This window comes from Rutilus rutilus (genome assembly GCF_951802725.1).
Source record: "Rutilus rutilus genome assembly, chromosome: 9".
NCBI classification, from domain to species: Eukaryota; Metazoa; Chordata; class Actinopteri; order Cypriniformes; family Leuciscidae; genus Rutilus; species Rutilus rutilus.
Window position 1 is genome coordinate 27,458,809 of NC_140223.1, and position 25,762 is coordinate 27,484,570.

The 25,762-nt window shown below is 37.4% G+C and overlaps 2 protein-coding genes across 3 annotated transcripts; one reads left to right on the top strand and one right to left on the bottom strand.

Moving 5' to 3' along the window:
- Window positions 1-451: 451 nt before the first annotated feature.
- masp1 (MBL associated serine protease 1) lies at window positions 452-15,392 on the top strand. 2 transcript variants are annotated; one of them, XM_084419141.1, is made up of 12 exons: window positions 452-595; window positions 1,216-1,438; window positions 4,741-4,918; window positions 4,994-5,125; window positions 8,022-8,218; window positions 8,584-8,731; window positions 8,834-8,952; window positions 9,061-9,139; window positions 11,737-11,856; window positions 11,943-12,014; window positions 12,195-12,266; window positions 13,431-15,392. In XM_084419141.1, the coding sequence occupies exons 1-12, from the start codon at window positions 582-584 to the stop codon at window positions 14,306-14,308; spliced, it is 2,232 nt and encodes a 743-aa protein (XP_084275267.1). In that variant the 5' UTR covers window positions 452-581; the 3' UTR covers window positions 14,309-15,392. The 2 variants fall into 2 exon arrangements, with proteins under 2 accessions (XP_084275267.1, XP_084275268.1); XM_084419142.1 differs by lacking the exons at window positions 11,737-11,856; window positions 11,943-12,014; window positions 12,195-12,266; window positions 13,431-15,392 and adding an exon at window positions 9,249-9,582.
- A 10-nt stretch (window positions 15,393-15,402) lies between these two features.
- ostn (osteocrin) lies at window positions 15,403-21,835 on the bottom strand. Its single transcript, XM_084419143.1, has 5 exons — window positions 21,419-21,835; window positions 19,131-19,229; window positions 18,284-18,504; window positions 16,144-16,262; window positions 15,403-16,059 (listed from the first exon to the last, which is right to left on the bottom strand). Exons 2-4 carry the CDS (start codon window positions 19,227-19,229, stop codon window positions 16,175-16,177), a joined length of 408 nt encoding a protein of 135 aa, XP_084275269.1. The 5' UTR covers window positions 21,419-21,835; the 3' UTR covers window positions 15,403-16,059; window positions 16,144-16,174.
- Between the last annotated feature and the right edge of the window lie 3,927 nt (window positions 21,836-25,762).

Here is a 25,762-nt window from a genome sequence, read left to right on the forward strand (position 1 = left end):
AGGACCATCATTGTCACGGGTCTTTGGTTTGAGGTTCTAAAGGCCCCTGGGAAATTCAAAGTAGCTGACCCCACCACCACAGTCTGTACTCCAGCTTTGGTCTTAGTTAGAAAGTTATTGGAAAATGCAAAGCATGGATGAAGTTTCAATCAGCAACATTGTCTTAGATAGGCAGACAGACCGATGTTTTTTTTAAAACCTAAAATCTTTCTGTTCATATTCATATTATTTTGTCAACAAAACCAAATCATATAGCTAGCTATTAAGAGAGATAGGCCTACATTTTTGTTGAAATGCATATCATATATCCTGCCCTGGTGTATTTCTCTTAATGCAATACTTGCATTGTTAAAACACCATCCACATGTTGTTGTTTTGAAATGTAACTTCTCTTTTGTGCAAGTAAGTTAGCCTAACTATCTGCGTGAGAAAACACAACGTCCACCCCGCCCCGACATACACAGTCTGTGGGGGAGATCGAGCACTCATTGTAAACTGTTGCAATGGGACGAGTGTAGGAAAACGAGTTCAGACGGGAATGCAGCACCTTTCCAACTACTGACTGAGAAATAAATGAAGTCATGGAGCTTGCACGGTGAGAACTTTCTTTCACTTCAACTTTTCTTCTTCAGTAACATATAGCCCAAAGATAGACGAATGCTGTCAAAACAATATCGATCTGTTCTGATCATCTTCAACAATAACTGATTATAACCCGTTTGAAATCGAAAAATCAATTTAGTCCGCGTGAAAATGATTTCTTTTCAGATTTTTGTCCGTAAATTTAACGGCGCAGTCTCGCGGAACTGAATTGTTTTTGCCGTCAACACTTATAAACAATACGTTTTTAATGGTCTATAATGCGATAGCCTATACAAATGTGATAAATAATGACATTAGCCTTGCCTACTTATCTTTTTTCGATGTACCGTCCCATACGAAATCGAACTGAAACCTGTACTGTTGCTATGGTTACCACTTCACGCAAACGCATCTTCTGTTCGCGAGCGACTATTAAGCCTCGCTTTCATTCGGCAAAAACAAAACAAAAACAATAATAGCTCACAGCTATATAAGAATAATTATTCTATAATAATTAATAATTAATCACACAGAATAATTCACAGCTGCTGTGAATAAGGTCTTTTTTTGATGTTTAATATTTACAATTATGAATTTGATGTTATGGTTTAAATAAAATGCCTCTATACACAGTGTCATTGTGATTTTGGCCCAGTGCGTATGGCCTGTGTGGACTCAAGTAATTCACCGTACGGACATGTATGGGACCATCAAGTCTCCAAACTTTCCTGAATCCTATCCGAAAGAGACAGAACTGCAGTGGAACATAAGTGTACCAGACGGATATCAAATCAGACTCTATTTTATGCACTTCGACATAGAGCCATCATACTTATGTGAGTACGACTACTTGAAGGTAAGTGATTGAAGTGAATATTTACAAATGTTTCAATCTCCTCTCATCTCTACTACCTCTTGTTTATGTAAATGAAGACAAGAACATTAACCTTATCAGATGCAAGTAGCATAATGCTGGTATTAGATGGTAAAACCAAGGTACGGTATGATTATTATGGTATTTGTTTGCCACTAATAGGGAATTGCATTATGTCATTGTCGACCTTGTGTTTCAAAAGTATAAATGACCCCTTTTCTTGGTGTCAAAAGCTCTTCCTTTCTGACAGTTAAAGAGCAGCTCGATCTGTCTAGACGCACTTGCAGGCCTTTTGTAGTTTCGATTATAAGCATCTCATTTCCAGTCTCAGGAACTTTTTGTTTAAATGGGTAAGAATGGCCTGTAAGAGCATTTGACGGACAGGTCTGTGGCAGATGCCCTGGTACCCCGGGGCGGATGGAGTTAACAGCATTTATTTCACACGAGCCAATGTGCTGCCCAAACTGCAGGGGGGCATATTCATATTCAAATACCCCCAGTGGGTCCCACAGCAACCTGCTATGGTAACAAGCCAAGGCAAGCGACCAAAAACTGAGTGCCAGACAAAAAGGGCACAGAAAACATAGACACACATAACGACTGCTGTATACGTAGACGTATAAATGCATATGGAAATGTAATGTATAGGGTTTTCCATGCATTCTGTGTAACATTGCAATTGAATTGCAGCGAAATGCAGTTTGTCCCGCACTTGTCCTTTTTATAACCTAACGTTACCTGTTTGTGCAGCTATTTTGCTTGAGGTGTGTCTGGTGAAATAGTTGTGCAATTAGGATTCTTTCATTGCCATAAGCATGTCTCATACACACACACACACACACACACACACACACACACACACACACACACACACACACACACACACACACATCTTTGGTAGCCGTTGGTTACCCTCCGTTCACTGACACGGGTAAAGTAAACACTCAAGCAGGGAGCTAGATAAGAGACCTGTTTAGGGCTGTTTTTGTGCATGTGTGTGTGTTTGTGTAGGAGCACAATGAAGACTTGGCTGTGGTCTCGGTCTGCAGTGTTTGCATGACCCTGGTTTGATTGACAGGTTGGCTGTCTGCTGAGTGTAATTGTGTTCATGTGGATGCCAGTTTTTATGTTTGTGCAGATATTTCATAAATTGAGGGTTTGGCAGCATTCTTTGGTGTAATTTGTGGGTACATCAATGGCATGAGAAGCTGGGAGTGTTTGAATTGTGTGGCTTTTTATATGTTCATGCAGGTATATTTAGAAATTGGAATGTTTTCAGTCCTCTGATTATGTCTGGTTGTGTCATTTACTCACCCTCATGTTGTTACACATCTGATTGACTTACTTTCTTCTGTGGAAAATAAAAGGGGAAATGTTTTGAAAAAAGCCGCATTAACATTATGTATAATATATGCTTTTGTGTGTAATAGAAATGAGAAAGAGAAAATACTTTTCATTTGTGGATGATCTATCACTTTAAGTGCAGAGTTAACCCTCTGATGGTCCTCGGTCATTTCTGACCGAATAATTTTCTGTTTTGAAATTTTAAAAATCACAGCTTCATTGGAAGGTTATGAAACTTGGTGACTTTTCTGGCATTAGGTATGTGAATACAAAAAAAAATTGAGGTCATGATCCGAGCATGCTAAGTGGTCGTAAACAAAAAGAGTCACACTCGTGGTCTTCGGTCAAAAATGACCAACCCATAGGAAATGAATGGGAAATTTACAAAAACACAAAAATTCTCTGAATTTTTGTCTGTACAATCTACAAATCGGACACGATTCTAAAAAAAAGTACACCGCAGTAAAGGGGTGACACTCTACAACATCAAGAGTGCAAAAAATTCACACCCACCCACACACACACACATACAAACACACGTTTATACACATATTACACACCAATAAATTCAGATTACAAAAATCTGTTTTGAATTTTTAAAAATCACAGCTTCATTGGAATGTTACGAAACTCGGTGACTTTTCTGGCATTAGGTATGTGAACACACAAAAAAATTGAGTTCATGATCCGAGCATGCTAAGTGGTCGTAAAAAAATTAGTCATGATTTTGGTCTTCGGTCAAAATTACCCCCATAGGAAATGAATGGGAAATTGACAAAAACACAAAAATTCTCTACAAATCAGCCACGATGCAGAAAAAAAGTGCTCAGCAATGAAGGGGTGAAGCTCTAAAACATCAAGAGTGAAAAACATAACATAATTAATAATTATAATTAATATATGTATATATAATTAATATAATAATTATTAAAATTATTAAAATAATAATTAATAAAATGTTATAAACCTTGGCAAAAAGTATTATTTGAGAATTTCTAAAAAAATACATTCAATCCACATCTTAAAAGTAAGTAATTTGGTCTAAAAACAACTAGAATTCACAAACATCTCCATTTAGAGCTATACAGGCATCTAGTGGTAAACCCATGCAATAACATGATTTATTTAATTTTATGTTTAATAAATTGATTATTTTTTTTTTTTCTGAAAGCCTAGTCTCTATTTTACCCGAAAATACTGCATAGAATTTTTTTTATTTTTTTTTATCAAAAAAAAAAAAAAATCATTATTTTCAATGGCAAAAAATGGACTATAAATATTGCATAAATATTAATAAGTTCAATCAAATTGTCTCAAAATTCTAAATTAAAAAGAATAAATATTATAGAACAAAAATAAATTGCATTGGTTTTTACTGGGATGGAGGAAGTTTCATTTTTAGGTGTCCGGTCATTTATGACCGGGAAGGCCCCCAGTGTGACTGCTAAACGAAGACCATCAGAGGGTTAAGTACAGAGTAAAAACTGTATAATCGTGTGTGTGTGTGTGTGTTTTGTGTGTGTATACACACCATTCAAAAGTTTGAGGTCGGTAAGATTTTGTATGTTTTTGAAAAAAGTTTCTTATGCTCACAAAGGCTGCATTCATTTGACAAAAATATAGTAAAAACAGTAACATTGTGACATATTATTACAATTCAAAATAACTGTTAATATAATATGAATGTGAATATATAGATGTTAATATGTTTCCTTTGATCAAAGCTGTATTTTCAGCATCATAACTCCAGTCTTCAGTGTCACATGATCCTTCAGAAATCATAATGATTTGATGCTCAAGAAACATTCCTTATTATAATCAATGTTGAAAACAGTTGTGCTGATCTTACTGACTCCAGTCTTGCTGACCCCAAACTTATGAATAGTAGTGTACCTATAGACAGAATATGATGGTTGTTGTTATTGTGTTTGTTCACTCAGGTATATTCAGACACAGAGGAGCTGGCAGTGTATTGTGGGAGAGAGAACACAGACACAGAACAGGTCCCTGCTTCTGATGTCATCATGTCCCATGGGAGCGTGCTCAGTGTGGCATTCCGTTCAGACTTTTCCAATGAGGAACGCTACTCTGGCTTTGAGGCTCACTTTAGTGCGGTTGGTGAGTGTTTAGAGTAGCAAAATCATGCACATAATTTCAATCTCTTTATCCTGTGCTCTCTTCTTCTTTCTGCAGATGTAGATGAATGTAGAGACAGAAATGACGAAGATCTTGTCTGTGATCATTTCTGTCATAACTACATTGGTGGCTTCTACTGTTCCTGTCGTTATGGGTTCTTGCTTCATTCTGACAACAGAACTTGCAAAGGTAGCCTTTTAGTATCACTGTAATGACCTAAAAAAATAGCTGCATTTTCTATATTTGTTCAAAACTTTTCTTTTTTGTTTCATTACAGTTGGGTTTTCCTACAATATAACGAACTTGCATGTTCAATACACATCAACCTGTTGCTCTGTAACATAAAGGGCCAATGCCAAATGACATTGCTATTTTTACATCTCTTCACAAGAATAAAAGTTTGACCCATTTCTTTTTGGTGCCAAAAGGTGGCAGAGTTTAAACATTATTCATATGTGGCTTAGTGAGGAAAATCCTTTAAGTCTCCTAATACCCCTGAAAATGTTGATACATCAATTAAGTTCAAGTCACAACTAGAAAGATCATTCCCTTTCAATGCACGATTGTGTCTACACTCTCAATTTGAAGTGCACACTAGCTGTATACACTCTTATAGACTCTATATAGAAGAGTTCACTTAAAAATTTAAATTCTGTCATCATTTACTCACCATCAAGTTGTTTCAAACCTGTGTGAATTTCTTTCTTCTGCTGGAAGAATATTTTGGAAGATATTTTGAAGAATTTCGGTAACCAGACAATTGATAGACCCTATTGACTTCCATAGTAGGAAAAAAAGAAGAAAACTATGAAAGTCATTAGGGGCCAACTACTGTTTGGTTACCAACATTCATCAAAATATCTTCTTTTGTGTTCAGCAGAAGAAAGAAATTCATACAGATGTGAAACAACTTGAGGGTGAGTAAATTATGACAAAATTTTCATTTTCAAGTGAACTATTCCTTTAAAGGAATTCTGTCTGGGGCTTCATATATACAACCTTTTTTAGGGGTTCCTAGTGATGTAGTACGGACTCGAGTCCGGTCTCGAGACCGATTTCTGCTTTCTCGGACTCGACTCGGACTTGTTCCTTCAAAGACTCGGTCTTGACTCGGACTCGACCCTTCAAAGACTCGGTCTTGACTCGGACTCAGCATAGGCGGTCTCGTCCCCATCACTAGTCCACTAGAATACATACCACTAGAAAATGTTGTCCTCATGTCCTAACTATGATTAAAAAAGTCAGGGTGGGCTTAACATGTTGATGACAGAGCAGCACTGTTGAAGCAGTTTAGAAAAATAGGCAAAAGATGATGCATGTGGTAGGGATTTTTTTAATGATAGTAAAAGCATAGTCCATATTAAGACGTTAAGACTGCTCCTCTAAACAATTCCCAATCTAGCTTAGTCTGTAGGCCTAACTGTTGATTATTAACTGGGGTGATATTAAATCATGAATATGAAAACTGACATGTTTTTATGGTCTTGGTCTCGACTCCTAAAGACTCGGTCTCGACTCGGACTTGCTTCCTCAAAGACTCGGTCTTGACTCGGACTCGACTGAATTTGAAAACCAACGGACTCGGTCTCGACTCGGACTCGACCCTTCAAAGACTCGGTCTTGACTCGGACTCGGCATAGGCGGTCTCGTCCCCATCACTAGTCCACTAGAATACATACCACTAGAAAATGTTGTCCTCATGTCCTAACTATGATTAAAAAAGTCAGGGTGGGCTTAACATGTTGATGACAGAGCAGCACTGTTGAAGCAGTTTAGAAAAATAGGCAGAAGATGATGCATGTGGTAGGGATTTTTTTAATGATAGTAAAAGCATAGTCCATATTAAGACGTTAAGACTGCTCCTCTAAACAATTCCCAATCTAGCTTAGTCTGTAGGCCTAACTGTTGATTATTAACTGGGGTGATATTAAATCATGAATATGAAAACTGACATGTTTTTATGGTCTTGGTCTCGACTCCTAAAGACTCGGTCTCGACTCGGACTTGCTTCCTCAAAGACTCGGTCTTGACTCGGACTCGACTGAATTTGAAAACCAACGGACTCGGTCTCGACTCGGACTCGACCCTTCAAAGACTCGGTCTTGACTCGGACTCGGCATAGGCGGTCTCGTCCCCATCACTTGGGGTTCCCATTATGGGATTAGTTTATATTTAGTATTAATTCATTTTGTTTTCATTTTTATTAATTACACATCACATAATCATACTTTATCACCAGAAAAAATTAAATAACCCGTTCAACATTAAAATATTATGCAATAATTTAAGACATTTCTCCTTATATAGAGCCTTTTTGGCATAAAGCATTCATTAAATTTGAGTCAAGAACCCTAGATAGAACTCTACTGAAGCTTTCCCCCCCCTAAGAATATACTTAGTTTTAACATCAGTTCAAACACATACTTTTTTATTTATGCATGATTATAAGAATGAAAACCAAGTGCTGTGTAGGTGGGCTCTAGTCAAACATTTGCTCTAAATTGCATAGATTTTTGTAATAAATCTTGTACCGTTGGATTATCCAGGATTAGTTGCTGGAATTCCTCCTAATTATAAAGCAGTGCTTTAAGAGAAACCTAATAGCAGGTTAATTTGAGACTGCATTGTGTAAGTCAACTAAATACAAATGTACACTTATTTATATAACGTTGGCTTAGATACAATTTTGCAATTTTATCATGATTTATGTTGCTGTAATGTGTTGTGGTGGTAGTTAATGTGTGTGTTGAAGTGAGTCTGTTTTATGTCTAACCTTTGCCCCCTCCTCAGCTGATTGTAGCTAAGCACCAACAACTAAATATTTACATTGTGGTGGTCAGAGAGATGTGGATTAACTTGTGAACTTCAAAAACCAGATTAGAAAGGGTGCAAGCGTTACAGCTTCCATGTGTTTCAATGCAAAAAATATATATATATATATTTTAGCTGAAGATTTAGAGTAGGAAGAAGATTTAGTCGTTTATGATCACTGTTCATGTGTGTGCATTCCTCTTTTAGTTGCTGTATTTTGAACACTGAATGATATTGAAATATAAACGTGTGTGTGTGTTTGTAATCATTGCAGTGGAGTGTAATGACAGTGTGTATACGGAGCGGTCCGGAGAGATCACCAGTCCTGATTTCCCTAAAGCGTACCCCAAAAGCTCTGACTGCACGTATCGCATTGAGCTGGAGGAGGGTTTTCAAATCACTCTGGAGTTTGATGACACCTTTGACATTGAAGACCACCCTGAAGTCACCTGTCCCTACGACTTTATTAAAGTGAGAATAGAGTGAGAGAACATGTCATGTCTTTGTACCATTAACTGCAAGTTTCATAGCTTAAAACGTCCTCCTCATTTAAAACAAAGCATTTATTTAATCAAGCTCCAAAAATGGCTCGGTTTGATATTGCTGGATCTGTGACGTCACATGGGCAAATTTATTCGCATATACCTGCCTCCAGAGCAAGACATCGACGAATAGATATATCATAGCAATTTTTCAGTAACGTTTTTGGCTAAATAAAAACTTTCGCTTTCAAAGCTTTCGCAAACCATTCAGTTCAGTGTATCACTAATTATAATAATTAAATATTATGATAAATATTGATCAAATTCATGATGTCAGTGATGCTTTATCTACAGATTCATGCAGGAGACAAGGAGTTTGACCCATTTTGTGGTGAGAAGTCACCAGGGAAGATCCAGACAGGAAGCAACATGGTCAACATCCTGTTTCACAGTGACAACTCCGGAGAGAATCTCGGCTGGAAACTCACTTACACCTCCACAGGTCAGAGACTGACCGATGCATATTATTGCTAGAATTAATTTCATCCATATTCATCATTGTTTGTGTATGTCGTGGCAGAGTTGAAAATATTGTTATCTCCAGGTTCTGAATGCTCTCCTCCAGTGGCGCCCCTGAATGGACACCTGGAGCCTCTGCAGTCTAATTACATCTTCAAAGATCACATTACTTTGACCTGTGACCCTGGATACTCACTGAGACAGGTCAGGCAAAGGACACATTTCACTTGTGCTGATAAAGGCAGTGACTGTTGCAAGCTAATTGAGACAAATCCGTACTGTTTTACATCACATTCACATTCTCTCTTACAGGGTGATAATGAATTAGAGCATTATCAGATTGAGTGTCAGAGGGATGGGAAATGGAGCAGTGACTTCCCACTGTGTAAAAGTAAGTTTTTTAACAGAGACTCTGTAATTCTGTTTTCCTCCTGTCTTTTTTTTTTTTCTCACTTGCCCTTTCTCTCTTTTCCTCTTCTTCTTCTGCTTGCTGCCACCAGAGAAGGAATCTCAAAGGAGGCGTCGGTCCCTACCAAGCATTTTAACCAATCAGATACCGAGTTAAAACTTTAAGGGACTGGCTGGTAGCCAATCACTGTCCACTATGAACTACAACCCCCATAGTACCCCCATTGTGGATATAGAGCTTGATATAAACACTATACATATATATCAAGGTTTGGGGTCATAAGGGGTCTTTTTTTTTTTTTTTTTTTTTTTTGGTTCAGCATGGATGCATTAAATTGATTGAATGTGGCTGTAAAGTTGTTTATAATGTTGCAAAATATTTCCATTTCAAATAAATGCTGTTCTTTTGAATAGTTTCTATTCATCAAAGAATTCTGAAAAATCATGATTTCCACAAAAATCAAAAATTTTACACATTGATAATAATAAGAATGCATCAAATCAGCATATAATAATGATTTCTGAAGGATCATGTGACGCTGACGACTGAAGTAATGATGCTGAAAAATCAGCTTTTATCACAGGAATACATTTTAAATATATTAAAATACAAAAGGTAAAATACGAAAGAAGTCTCATGACAAAAATACATTCTTAAATCTCTGCATTTGTTATAGGTTTCCCAGTTCCCAATTTAAGCCTAGTCCTGGACTAAATGGGAATTGTGTGGGTTAGTTCAGGCCTAACCTTAACTTGTGTATGAAAAAATGCATATAAAAAAGATTTGAATTGAATAAATTCAATGTTTTGACTATGTATGTAAGCTAAAAAAAGATAAATTCAGATAAATTCACAGCACTTGATAATAATAATAATTGGATAATAATTTTGTTACCAGTTAATACAAACTGTCTGTTCCAAACTTTTATCATTATTACATGAACAACCTCTATGCTCAAGCCTTGTTTTGTTGTCCTGACAGTGAAAGTGGTGTGGTTGGGAAGGGCACACTGAGTTTAAGTATCATAGAATGTCTCCATCTACTGGTCATTAATGTTATTTCATAACTAGTGCTGAAATAAACCAGTGAGCATGTACTTGTACTGTATGGATGTGAACATGTTTTTTTTATACATATTTTTTTAATCTCTTATTCAATAGTACACATTACTTTTACTATTAGGCTCATTTTGAGACAGAAGTACATACACATAAATGCACTTAGACTTTCAGACAGGACTGACTGAAAAGCTGCCTCACCTGTTGGGAACGGACAACTCATGTGGAAGAGTGAAGACTTAATGTTTGGTATGAGTGTGATCTTCACTATTCAAATGGTTCATTTTTTTTCTTCACCAAAGTAAAGGGTTAGACCACCCAAATATGAAAATTCTGAATTAATTGCTCACCCTCATATAGTTTCAAACCCGTAAGACAAAGTGGTCTTCACAAATGAAGATATCTGAATGAAATCTGAGAGATTTCTGTCCCTCCATTGACAGCTACACACCACTCTGAAGCTTCAAAAAGTTCATAAAAAGATCAAACTAATCCATATGAATTGAGTGGTTTAGTCTACATTTTCGATCGCTTTATATTATGAACAGATTGAATTTAGGCTTTTATTCACATATAAACATTCATCAGCTGACACATCAGTTGTAAACAGAAGCTCAAGCACGCTTGCTTGACATATGAGAACCAATGAGGTTAATTCTTGTGTGTTACACAGCACGCTTGAGCTTCAGCAAGAACCAATGAGGTTCATTCTCGTGTAACGCAGCAGGTTTGAGCTTCAGCAAGAACCAATGATGCTCATTCTCATCAAGCAAGTACAGTTGAGCTTCTGTTTATGTTTCTCTGATCAATGTTTATATGTTAAAAAAGCCTAAATTCAATCTGTTCATGACATATATAGCGATCATGTCTCTTCAGAAAATTTCGACTAAATTGCTCGATTCATATGGATTTGTTTTACGATCTCTTTATGAATTTTTTGAAGAGACAGTGGTGGTTGCGTGGACTGTCAAAGGAGGGACAGAAAGCTCTCAGATTTCATCACAAAATCTTCATTCGTGTTTCGAAGATGAACGCAAGTCTTACAGGTTTGGAGGGTGAGAAAATGATGACAATCCTTTAATTTTAGGGTGAACTAACCCTTTAAATCCCTTCCATCAAGAGTCCTCTCACAATAAGCATGGCATCTCCTTCTACAAAATCCACCAATCATATTTGAGAATTCCTGTCATTCTATAATTTAAGATTCCTTCTTAACATTCTGTAAGTCATGCAATTTTCACCTCCTGCTTAAATAATTCCTCTAAATAATTTAATCTAATCCATCAAACAAATAATGCAACACTTGTATCCTGTCATACCTTTAAATTTGAGTAAAATGTAATAATAATAATTATATAATAAATCAATATTCTGATAGTGTACTTTTGAAGATTTCTGAAGAATCTCTTTAATAATAAAAATGAAAAGTTTTGTATCAACCCAAAATCTTCATCCATGGAATCCAAATATGGCTATTATTATTACTCTAACTTGTTTTCTCCCCTCTTACCTCCCCTTTAGTGGTTGACTGTGGTCCAGTAGATGTAGTTCTGGGTGAGGCTGTTTTTGAGAGTTCTGGAAACAGCACTGTGTTTGGATCCAGAATCCAGTACAGCTGTAGAGACTCTGTCAAGGTCAACAGTGAGTATTTCACTGTCACTCATTGATGCATTAAAGTCAAATCATATTAAATGTTACTGTGGATTTGACTCTGACTGATCTTACAGACACTTACACTTGTCATCAGAGTGGGGAATGGGTGAGTGAGGACGGGACGCCACTGCCCACCTGTCTACCAGGTAAGGTGTGTTACAGAGAGTCACTTATATTAAAATCACTCATATGCCTATTCTGTTTTGTTTAATTATTTTATTATAAACAGGACTTCTTTACAATTTAAGCATGGTAACTGTGTACTAACCTACTGTACATGACTAGAATAGGCCTTTAAGTTATTGTTGTTTGTGTATTTATGATAGGAGATTTTGAAAGAAACTTAAGTACCAATCCTGAATCTCAACATCCTACTCCACTAGCAAGCACTCCTCTTGGTAAGACTCAAACTTCAAATGTAATGCTTTGGAATCGTTAAAGAACTTTGCAGGGCACCAGACTGTGATGAAAATATTTGTAATTGCGACCAAAAAAAGAAAAATCCTCGGCGAGAATAATTTAGAATCTACTCATTGGCGTTAAGTTGTTTAGAGAGCACGCCAGCATTTTCTGCTTGCAACAATGAACGGACACAGTGCAAGGCGTAATGTCCGATTCAAAAACATACTGTATTATAACTCTTTTGAACCAATAAGTCAGTCATGAATATTCCTGAAACAGTCTCAAGAAAGCATGGGAGTTTGTGGTTTGAATCTCAGCCAGGGAATCATTCAAAGCCGATACACAATAAACCCTGTGTCATTTTTCTGTCCAGTTCGAAATGAACCGGGAACCAACATTGTGATTGGAACAATTGGAACAATTGGAACCAACATTGACAATTATTTTCACAAATTGTGAAAACAATGAGACACCATTATTTTCAGTTAATGATTGTTCATATGACAACCAATGATACATATTCACATCATTGTTTTACATAAACTAAATAATATTTGTATTAAATATACGTTATATTAGCTTCTATAAAGGTTTGAGTCAGTAAGATTTTTTTTTAAAGATTTTTATTTAGCAAGGATTCATTAAATTGATCAAAAGGTACTCTAAATACTTTTAATTGTGACAAAAAATGTATATTTCAAATCAACTCTTTTGAACTTTCTATTCATCAAAGAATCCAGAAGTTTTTATCACAGTTTCCACAAATATATTAAGCAGCCAGACCGTTTTCAACATTGATGTTAGAATGATTTCTGAGTGATCATTTGACACTGACTGCTGAAAAAACAGCTTTGTTATTCCAGGAATAAGTAGAACTATATATTATTAATACAGAAAATTGTTATTTTAAATTGTAATAATATTCCACAATATTACAGTTTTGTATGTATTTTTAATCAAATGTAGCCTTGGTGAGCATAAGAGATTCTTTCAAAAACATAAAAAAAAAAAAAAAAGGCACCCTTGTCATTTTTTAGTCTGGACTGTCTAGAGTCCTCTTTTGGGTGTCTCTGTGCGTAGTTGCTTGTATTTGTGTCTAAGAAGTGCATAAATGTTGCTTTATGCATATCTATGTTAACTTGCAAATGTTTTCATTTAAGCATGCGGTGAGCCGTCACAGCTCTTCCCAGCCCAGCAGAAGCGAATCGTTGGTGGAAGAACAGCATCTCCCGGTCTGTTCCCCTGGCAGGCTTTGCTCTCAGTGGAGGATGTGTCCCGTGTCCCAGAGGATCGCTGGTTTGGCAGCGGCGCTCTCCTCTCCTCAACCTGGGTTGTCACAGCCGCTCACGTGCTCAGATCTCATCGCCGTGATCTTTCCGTCATCCCTGTCGCTTCTGAACACATCAAAGTGCACTTGGGCCTCACGGATGTACGGGAAAAGCACATGGCAACCAATCGGTCCGTAGAGAAAGTCATCCTCCATCCTCAGTTTGATCCTCAAAACTATAACAACGACATTGCTCTGGTTAAACTCAGCCAGGAGGTGGTGCTGTCTGCGTTACTACGACCCGTCTGTCTACCAAAGCCTGGTGTAGAAGGTCATGTCCTGATGCCTCTTCCCAACACATTGGGTATCGTGGCCGGTTGGGGCATCAACACGGCCAACGCTTCTGCCTCCACCAGCGGCTTGAGCTCCGATTCCTCCGTCGTTTCCGAGCTGCTCCAGTATGTGAAGCTTCCGGTTGTGCCGCAGGACGAATGCAAAGCCAGCTATGCGTCACGCTCCGTCAACTACAATATCACCAGCAATATGTTCTGTGCTGGCTTTTACGAGGGTGGACAGGACACTTGTTTGGGGGACAGTGGGGGAGCCTTTGTCACCCAGGACTCCCACAGTGGCAGATGGGTGGCACAAGGATTGGTGTCCTGGGGTGGGCCAGAGGAGTGTGGCAGTCAGAGGGTGTATGGGGTGTACACCCGGGTGGCAAACTACGTCCACTGGCTACACGGGCACATGGATGTGGAGCGCTGGTGGTGAGGGTGTCGGAAAGCAGCAGCGGAAATGGCCATTTCTTACCATTTATAACAAAATAACTTTTCTCTGCTTTTTAATGTGAACAAGAGTTACACCCAATAGTGCTAATTCTTTCATTTGGTCACATTCACTCCTGAGTTATGGACTTTTTATATTTCATTCAAGTTCAAGTTCAAGTTTACAGTCTGTGAATTCATAAATGGGATGGTGTGAACTTGCCCCGGACGCTTGAATCAACCAGTCAGAACCATATTCATTTTTTTGTCTGCTGTTGTTTAAAACACTCTACAAAAAGTGTATTGTCCTTCAGTACTGGTTAGGGTCTTTAGCCTATAGCAAAACAGCATTTTATATTACACTACTGTTCAAAAGTTTGAGGTCAGTACGATTTTTTTTTATTTTCTAAACAAATGAATACTTTTATTCAGCAAGGATGCATTCAATTGATCAAAATGTGACAGTTGAGACATTTATAATTTTACACAAGGTTTCAAATAAGTACTTTTCTTTTTAACTTCTATTCATCAAAGAATCCTGAAAAAAAGTATCACGGTTTCCACAAAAATATGAAGCAGCAAGACTATTTTCAACACTGATAATAATGATAAATGTTTCTTGAGCAGCAAATCAGCATATTAGAATGATTTCTGTAGGATCATGTGACACTGAAGACTGGAGTAATGATGGTGAAAAATACAGCTTTGCCGTCACAGGAATAAATAACATTTTAAAATCTATTAAAATAGTTTTGACTGTATTTTTTATCAAATAAATGCAGCCTTGGTGGTAAGCATAAAGGACTTCTTTAAAACACTTATTATTATTTTTTAGATCTTACCTACCACAAACGTTTGAATGGCAGTTTATAGTATACGCAACAATCAAATATACACCTTTATATCTATATCAACATAAATCATTTACACCTGATGAAATGCATAGTTTCATAGACCTATCTAACAACACCTTTCAAATGTTATACTTTTATAAACACTCCTATTTAAAAGCCATTATTTTTCTGTAATAAGTGCACTTATTTTATTGTTGTATTTGCAAATGTTGGTGAAATAAATGTTTCAAGAAACTTATTGTTTAGTGTGTAAGCTTCATTACTAGAATGTCTTTTCCAACTTGTTAACACAGACAAGTACATTTATGCACTGCATTGTCCCCTTATATTCTACAAAACTTAAGGGATCAACAATTATAATATTTAACATTCATACGTAGAACATGTTCACTAATCAGCACATGTTCACTAATCAGCGTCACAGTGGACTTTATGCAATAACTGCAATTTTCTTAGTAGCTCAGCTCGCATAAATAGTTGAAATAAGAGAGACGGTTGTAGAATTGAATTTGTTTTATTGTCAAGGCTGAACTGCCTTCAGTCAAATTGAGAAAATGACAATAGTTGTGTACAGTACATAACAGCAAGCGAGACGTCGTGAGGGAGTAAATATTGAGATGTGCAATGGAAGCTATGAGCAGATTCCTCTCTGATTGGCTAATGCCTCTGACATCATAAACGGAACTCATTTTCTGAAAGGAATACAGATGTTGAATTTAAATGATGATGGATCCGAACAGGAAATAAACCGTTTGATCGGACGTTGAAAGTTTTCGTCAGTAATCAACGAGAAAGAACAGCTCTGGAAAAGCGATTATTAAAAGTGTGCTGATCATTCAGTGGTTAGTGAGTTGTGTCGGCTGGAGTGCTTATCATGCATTTCATCTACCTGCGACATTCCCCTCTGTGGACACAAGAACAAACATTATATTTTCATTCTCCAATACATTTAACGAGATGAAATGAGACAATGGTATATAGTTGATACCTGTTTGTCGGGGAGTGGTCGAAGCAGGAGTCTATCCTCGGCTGTTGTGACTGGGAAGACGACCCACGCCGATCCGGTCTATCGGAACGCTGACTCGTCGCCGCGGCAACTCAACCTTCCTGCAGACATAACGAAAAGATACCAGACATTTCCTTCAGATTACTGCCTAGTCACCCTCTCACAAGCGTGGATTGCCGTTTTTTCCCACATATTTCATCTTCAGAAATGAAGCTAAGTAAGTAGAAAGGATGTTCAAAATTATAGAAACCCATTTTCGCAAAAAAAACAACAACAACAACAACATGCTGTGGTAAATCATAATTATGACATACTCCCCTGGTTCCACAGACAAGGCTTAAGCCTAGTCCCAGACTATAATACATGTTTGAGCTGTTTTAAATGAAAGCAACTTGCACTGACATATCTTACAACATGCCATTGCCCATTTTTAAAAGCTACTTAAATGCCCTAATTGAATTTAGATTAATCCTGGCTTAATCTAAGCCCTGTCTGTGAAACCGGGCCACTAATTAAAGAGATAAAAATCGAAATTTTGAGAACCAAGTCATAGCTATAACATAGGCTTGCAAGTCGGTCACTGTGATTTTGTCAAGTAGGGATCAACATACATTCCTGTCTGAAAACATAGTCCTAACCCTATCCCTATTCTTAAATCTAACCCTACCCATAATTTATCCCTATTAAATCAGAGTGAAATGACAGGTGAATAACACTGATGTAGAAGCACCTAACCCTGATTGTAAACCTAATGCCTAAACTTGACATAAACTGTAAACGTGTCCCTCAAATCTGATTGGCTGATTGGAATGTTGTTTCAGGATCAACAAAGATGTTGATCCAGGAACTTGTTGGTCTTAGTGAAATCACATTCTCCCTATTAAGTCTTAGTGACTGTCATAATTATGATTTACCAAAGCATTTTTTTTTTTTCTTATGTGACGGAAATGGGCTTCCATACAAAATAGAAAGTCATGTGTCAATATTGTGTCTATATAGTGTCTGTGGTATATAGAATGTATACATTGTACATTTAAAAAATGTCTAGCCTACTACATTAATTGAGAATTAGGCCTATTTGACAATGAAATGTACTGACCTCGTATTGACCTGTGACCCCAAAATTGAGGTACGTTACACCCCTACACTGTGTGATCTCACACTTTCTTTAGAAAATGTAAAAGTCTAGTAACAGAATCCAACATTTGCTTTCGAGATGAATATCTTTACTGAGGATCCATGGAACAAGTCACATTATGGAGGGGTTTTGTGAGCTTTCATCATGTGTTTATCAGGCTCATGAGAGATGGATTCGTGTGTTGAGATTTGATAATGCATGGTGTGGTGTTTTCACTGCTGTTCTTGGCTTCTGTCCTGATCTGATCAAGTGCTGAAGATCATTTAGATAGAGCCTTGTCAGAGCCTCAGGCCATGCTGAGTTACACTGCGTGTTCCGTCCGGCAGGAAGATCAAATCATTCACAGAGATAAAACAGTTTTGATCATTGACTGGAAGTCCGATGCTACAGTCATCAGCACAGTTGGACTGTCCGTTCCCGTAAGTCAGTATCAGACACTTATTGTGTCATACAAAACCTCAATTCACACCGCTGTGACTCCACCCAAGAAATATTAGTAACTTTAACTGTGGGCTACAGACAAAACATTAATTACTCTTAGTGAACTGTAAAAACACACAAAACTATCAAGCTGTGCATGACTGACTTCAGCCAATAAAAACTGTATGTGTTTGAGCCACGGCCAATCAAAGCTAATTATGGTTCATCATCTGTTCGGGATCACGGCAAATCAGAAGTGTGTTTTGTATGTTTTCCAGACTTAAAATTCACATTGCTAATGACACAGTGCTTAGTTAATTGAGACAATTTTCAGTGTGATATGATGATAATATATAAAAAAACAACTATTGTTACAGAACACCAATAAAGAATTAAGGTGTCAATTTAAAAATCGATTCAAAATGTTTAAATTGTTATTAAATTAATATGAATGTGAAATATTTTAATCATAATATTTTATTATTTATTCCTGTTATAAATGCTTTTCACTTCTTTTTCCGAACTAAAAGAAAAAGTGTTTCCTCTATTTCTCTTGTCCTCTACCTTTGCTTGTTGCTTTTGGGATCCATGTTGCTGATTGACAGGCGATCAAGAGGTGTGTTGGATCCGGGGAAACTCCGCTTCCTCTTGGTCTCGATGACGTCGTTCTCAAGTCGGACCAGCTGGTCGTGCAGGAGGTGTTTAGCGTTCACGGCTCCTGGGGTCTTCTGCTCGGTTTGGCCTTGCTGGACACTGCGGCCCTCCACGACAGATGATTCCACATACTAGATCGAAATGAGGAAATGCATGGTAATATTCAGTTTTCAAAATTGTCAGTAAAATTAGAAAAAGTCTAATTATTTTCCCTGATGGACAATTAATTTAACACAATTTTAAGGTGGTAAACTGGTTTTACATGGTTTCTAGCTGGACATGGTTTTGACCTTTGTCAAGCTGGTTAGAGCTGTTAAACCATCTTGGAATAGAAACAATATATATACAGCTTGTACACCTTAAAGACCAACTTAAAACCTTTAAGATGCAATACTACAGCTGGTTCCTTCTATGTCATATTGAGAAACAGGCAGAATGAGAATGGGTGACCCAGTGGGTCAGTTCTCAGACGGGCAGACAGGTAGCTCATGTTCATGAGGGGACGGCAATGGTAACCTCCTGTGGTGGCTCTCTAGGGGAAACCCCACCGTATTTATAGAGCACTGAGACCGATGACAGCTTATCATCTGTCACTTGTACCAGTTAATCTCAATACATACATTCAATTTGTTTGTGTTGTCTGAAGACAGGCAGAGTGAAGTTCCCTTACAAAACACAAAATGTAATCTAACCTTATTCTCTCTCTCTCTTTATATATATATATATATATTTGTATATCAGTGAGACCTGGACTTACCTCTGGTCTTTCTTGGGGTATGTGAAGACTTTCCACACTGCAGTGGAACAAGGTCAGTGTCAGCAGACCAGAGAGCAGCACACATCCACAGCCCAGCATCTACAATACAATATTAACAATGTGATTTCTGACAATCATGTACATGTATACTACCATTAAAATGTATGGGGTCGGTCAGATTTTTTAATGTTGCTGAAAAAAGTCTCTTATGCTCACCAATGTTGCATTTATTTGATCAAAAATACAGTAAAGCACTGATTAAATAGTATTACAATTTAAAATATATTTTTCTATTTGAAAATATTTTAAAATGTCATTTATTCCTGTGATAGCAAAGCTGAATTTTCAGCATCATTACTCCAGTCTTCAGTGTCACATAGTCTTTCAGAAATCATTCTAATATTATGATTTGATGCTCAAGAAACATTAATTATTATTATCGATGACATTTCAGCTGCCTAATATTCATGTGGAAACCAAAATACATTTATTTTCAGGATTCTTTGATTAATAGAAAGTTCAAAAGATCTTATTTTGTAACATTATAAATGTGTTTACTATTACTTATGATCAATTTAATACATATTTGCTGATTAAAAGTATGAATTTATTTAAAAAAAAAATCTGACTGACTCCAAACTTTTGCACAATGGTGTGTATATATATATATATATATATATATATATATATATATAATAAGTATTATCTATCTATCTATCTATCTATCTAGCAACATAATTACAGTGATTCAAGTTTTTATGTATCTGTGTCAGTGCATTGTCAATTGAGAGTTCACACACACACACACACACACACACACACACTTCAGCTTCAGCACCGGGTTGAATTACTGTGATACAGGGCGATGTTTACATTCATCCAGACTCCATCTGTGAAAATACACTCTGACTGGGCGGTCCGGCAGCCGCGAGAGTGTGAGAATGCTTCTAACACACACCCTCTACACAAACACATGAACTCAGCCCAAACACACACTCTGACCTGCACCCCTACCTGTGTGTCCCCAAAACACACTTAACCAAACTCGCAAAAAAAAAAAAAAAAAACCTTCCTCATGGTGGGACTGAGGGACTGTTACTGTTGTTTCGCATCACTTGAGCAAATGTTTTAGTGCTGATAAAATTACAGTGAATATGATATTTAAGAGAACACCATTATCTTAGCTCTCTCATGTTTTTTTTTTTTTTTTTTTTTCTAAAACCACCTTATTCAGATTATGATAATTCACTAAATCCTACATTTTGACTGCTGTCTGCTGGCAGTTGTGTTGAATTGCAATGCACCAGTATCATTAAAAATGGCATTCATCTTTGTGAAATTTGTGTAATTTTCTTTTAAACATAATTAATTTTTTTAAAGTACTTTAAAATATATATAAATGAAATAAATGCAAATTTCAATGACTGGTAAAAAACGTCTACCACAACTAATAATAGGTTACCGATAGATAGGTAGATAGATAGATAGATAGATAGATAGATAGATAGATAGATAGATAGATAGATAGATAGATAGATAGATAGATAGATAGATAGATAGATAAGATTGACAAAAATATATTTGTGAAATTCTGACCTTGACCCTTTTATTAATTGTCAGCTGTGATTTTTAAAGAACTATAACACAATTTCTCACCAAATATTAACACCTGCCACAGTATTTCTCCTAGAAATGATTCAAAACTCTTTGGCAGGATTGTATAGTATCTTTCCCGAAATGCACCATTAATGCATTTTCACTTATTATTTGACCCAGAGTGTCCCGTCCTCAGTGTTTCAGGGCTGGTGCACTGAGCACCGGACCAGATGCGGACCCTCTCCTGCCCCACGACTGGGGAAATGCATTGTCCAGCAACATGGGCTAACTTTAGCATTTTCCGTCCCCAAAAATAAACAACTCCAGCCATCTCCCATTGCCCACACACTCTTCACTGGACACCCTGCATGCAACACACACTTGCTCTCTCAAAGACACTCTCAACCGTTCTCTGATATCAGACATGATTTCACACCTCTGTGTCACTATTGCAGCAATGCAAAATCAACAGGAGGTTTCCGATACAGGTTCATCTGTAACCCTGGAGCTCAAACAAATTCACAGTTGCTTATCAAACAGCAGATTCTCTACCAACTAACCAGAGTTATTCTACAACAACCCCTAACAAATGTATTTAAATACATCTTCAACACCTGTCTGCTCACCTTTCCACCCAAACACACACAGCCCTGTAGGAACATAAAGGTTGGTCTTTCTCCAAGGCTCCTTACCCTTAATCAGATTTGGTTTCAGTCACACGGGGACGGACAGATGGACACCGTGCAGTTCCTGGAATTTCTCACGTTCTCTGCCTTTGCTGGTTCCTGCTGTTGTCTTTCCCGGTTTTATAGGCTCTCGTCGGGAATCTCCACTCCAATCGGTGGTCGCGATTGCTCTGACATCATTTCTGCAGGTTTTCCACTGTGGCTCGCCCTGAAGCTGCTCTCCCCAACTCTCTCATCCTCATTACGATTACAAACTAATAGCAACCCAAGGGAGCAGCTGAACACATTTGAATGTGCGTGTACGTGTCACTTCTCTCTTTCTGTCCTTCTTTCTTGGCTTACACGCACATACGATGGCCAAAAGTGCCTTGAAGGTCAGCTTGTAACTGACAACCTGCTGTGTTTCCACAGGTTTGAAAGTGTGTATGTGTTGGAGTTTAGTATGTGTAGGTGGTTTATCTCTCTCTGGCGTAATCCAATCTCTTGTGTATAAACTATACTGTATCTGGACACATGAGTGTGTGTGTTGATGGTCATTCATGACCTGCATCTTGTAATTCACTCATTGAGTCTTAACCGGGGAAAAGTGCTCAGATCTCTCTCTGTCTGAGAAAGTTAGGTGGCGTTAGGTTGTGAAGAGTTCCCCAGCAGACTGCCTGTTCTCACACTATATTTATCTGCACACACAGAGCTCATCTCTCTTTACTCCCACTGTTAAATAAAGAGCAGACCGGGCAGGCCTGTCTACCACACCAAAATTTCCACAGAGATCCTACGACGATCCCTCTCTGTCTCTCTCTCATTTTCACTCTCTCCCTCACTAAGATGTTTTGGAAAATCAGGACACCAAAGAGGGAAAGCCAGGAGACGTGCATGTGTGGTGTGTGTGTGTGTGTGTGTGTGTGTGTGTACAGATAGAATCAGAATGTCTGTGCCTGTACCATAGAACAATTGTATTTCTCTTTCATAGCTCATGAGACTCAATCAGTAAAGCATGTTTCTCCAACAATTCCTCAGGAGATGTCAAAAGTGTTTATTAGACAATATGCAACAATTGTCATTTGACGACATACAATAAGAGTACAGAGCTAAAGTGAAAGTGGATTGCATAGCTAAGATTATGTGGGTTTGGAATAATTTGATGAAAAAAGCTTGAGCTGACACTGAAATCTATCAAAGTATACTTTGATACTTGTGAGATTACTGGGGTCTTTTCTCAGAAGAAAAATCTGAGAAGCAGGAGACTTAATGTTGCAATGTAAGGGAAGTAGCGACACATCTTTTGTTCCGTATTTTGACATACATCCCAAATGGATTATCGAAAATACTTGGATTGAGGCAGATCTGAATATGAGCTTGCAGTTGACTGTAAGAAAGGGCTGAGGTTTTTAGGGTACTAAATGATTGCAGAAATCCAGCATGCATCACCAGAGAGAAGTCTGTCGTTTTCCCTTGAAGATCCGGACACTTTGATTGAAAATTACGGTAAATGAATCCTTTTACAATAGAAAATAGAGTATTTTCCATTTCATGTTGACTTTAGGCAAATGTTGTCCATTTGATCTCCATCTAATAGCATTCCCAATGAATCATTCTTTAAAATCTTTTCAATGAATCACTTGATCCAGTTTGCAAAACCTGAATGATTCATTCACCAAACAAACTAAACTGATTTTCAAACTCACTGACTCAATGATCTGGTTTCAGGGTGTAACAGCTCACTGGAGGTGAAGATTATCAGGTAGTAACAACTTCAATTTTGGTATGTCAACACCACAAAGCTATATCATCTTTAGACTTAAAATACCGCACACATTATTTTTATGATAATTTGATAGTGCTTTTTGAAAGCTCCTGTCTCCAATTGCAAATAAAAGAGCGAACAACACATTCAAAATATTTCCTTTTGTGGTTCGCAGAAGTAAAAAAGTATTGGAATGCTTTTTTGGAATAACATGACGGTGAGTAAAAGATAACAATATTTTCATTATCTGTGAACTGTTCCATCAAGATCTCATGTTTTTTTTGTTTTTTTTTGTCTAATAGGCATGATACAGAAAATGAACAAGATTAAGAGCAAAATGCATTATGGCATGAGAAAAGCGAGCAATTGAAAGAAAGAAACAGGATGAAATGAGAGAACGAGAGAGAGGAAACCTGTTTCTACACTTATTGAGATGTGGATCTGCAGTGTTCCGTTACCCAAAATCCTTAGGGTGAGTCCAGATCTGTGTGTATAGCGACCAGACTCAACACAACCCCATTTAACTATAATCAGACATGAAGATGTGTGTGTGAGCGAGATCGTATCTTGTGTTTTTGATCGCTTATCTGTAAGTCCTTCGATTGGCAAGCTTCTCGCCGAGACTCTTACATCCAGGTGGATGTGAAATGAAGAACATCTCTTTAATTGCATGCATTTGCTGTTGCGTGTGTGCGTGCAACCGAATATCTCTTGCGGCTCTGCCATTTACCGTTGTGTGGTGTCGGAAGCGTCTCCATGACGATGTTCTTTTAAAAGAGGAAGACCGTCATGTCTGGCCCGAGCTCTCAGGATCCCTATGCTCTCTTGAACATGATAGCTTTCACAGTGATCCAGGCGTCGCATGAGAGTGCAAGTAGTTTGGGGAGTTTTGAAAGATAATTATTGGGTGCACAAATGTACACAAACGTTCATTTCGTCAATTATGTTACTAACAAAAATGTTTGCTACCAAAGATGAGACTGAACATGTGCATCATGACCATAATGAAAACATATCTGTTGACGAAAATATGAACACTAGAAGATCTTAATGCACTAACAACAACAAAAAAGAATAGGATTGTTTCATATAATCCAATGATAGTGAAGTCAGGATTTTGTTACATCTTGATACGTTTAGAATAATATTTAAAAGTTCTTTACACTATTTTAAGATGTCCTTAATACAATTAAGTACTGAGTAATAAAAATGAACTACATTACTTACTTTAGGGTTAGGATTAGGGTGTGGTTTATGGTTAGTTGCATGTAATTATGCATGATTTATAGTTATTACTACAGGAACTACATGTAAGGTGTAACAGTGACACTGTAAAATAAAGTTACCAAAAAGTTTGAATATTTGGTTTAATTTTGCACTTTTTCATCAACTAAATTTGACTAACAATTAATGAATATGACATGACATTGACTATATATAAAGAACGACTAAATATAAAGGAGATTTTCATAAAAACATTATGCACATTATGTGTCATGAAGAAGAAATGGAATGTTTTTATGAAAACATTGTTGAGAAAAAAAAAGAATATGATTGTTTCATATTATTCTCTATCAACATTACATGCTGATGCACTGTAAAAAAATATTTTATAAAGAGCAATAAGTTATAACAACATGTTTTTACATTGCTTAAACTTGCTTAAGCAATTTTCAACTTTTTTGTTATACAATATTCAACTAATTTTTCAAGTCAATTTAATGCAATTTAAGTTGAAATAACTTAAACATCCCAGTTGATTGTACTTAAAAATGTAAAGCAGCAACTTTTTTTACAGTGTACATTTAAAATTTTGTTTAATTTTGCTGATCATCATTAACTAAAGTTTACTATAGGATTTTTTGTCTACACACAAAGACTGGCATACATGCATAAATGCACATTTTGTGTCGGCGTATCTTAAATGTTGCGTTCATGAACTTAGTTTGACTTTTGTAGGTTCATGGCACGTGTGCGTGTGAGAAGCCTCTCGTGTCGGCTATCCGGCGCCCTGTCCCATCTCAATCTTGGCCCACATAGTGTCTATTCAGAGCGACAGAGGGTTTGCTCACTGTAAAAACACACCTGGCCTAATAATGACACTACTAATACAACAATAATGTGGTAGTAATGTCAGAATAATGTCGGAAAAAACAGCCAATCCCCCTGCTCGTCATTAATGGGACCCTCTCCGCTGGTGATGTCATCTGTCCAACCTGCCGTAGCGAAGGAAGCACTTCCGTGCTCTCCAAGGAGACCGGGGTCACGGGGTCAACCACTTAGCGATCGCGTGAAAGGAAGGCTAAGAGTAGCCAAGCTAGTCGCCGGAGTGACGTTCCCGCACACAAACACACTGACGGTAGCCCTATCTGGAAAAAGTGAGCATGTGCCCGTGTGTTGCTAAGCGTGTAAAGGTAGCTTTCTCTCTCAGCTTCTGCCTCCCGGCTCTTCGCTGTGTTGTTTTAGTAGATAGTTTAGTGGCCGGATCCTAATCTCCTTTGAAATGTCAATTTTCACGTAATCAAAACACCATCTATATTTAGTTTCCTGCAGGCGGGCCATTATGTTTTATGTGCTATGCTTGATAGCCTAGCCGGACACACTCA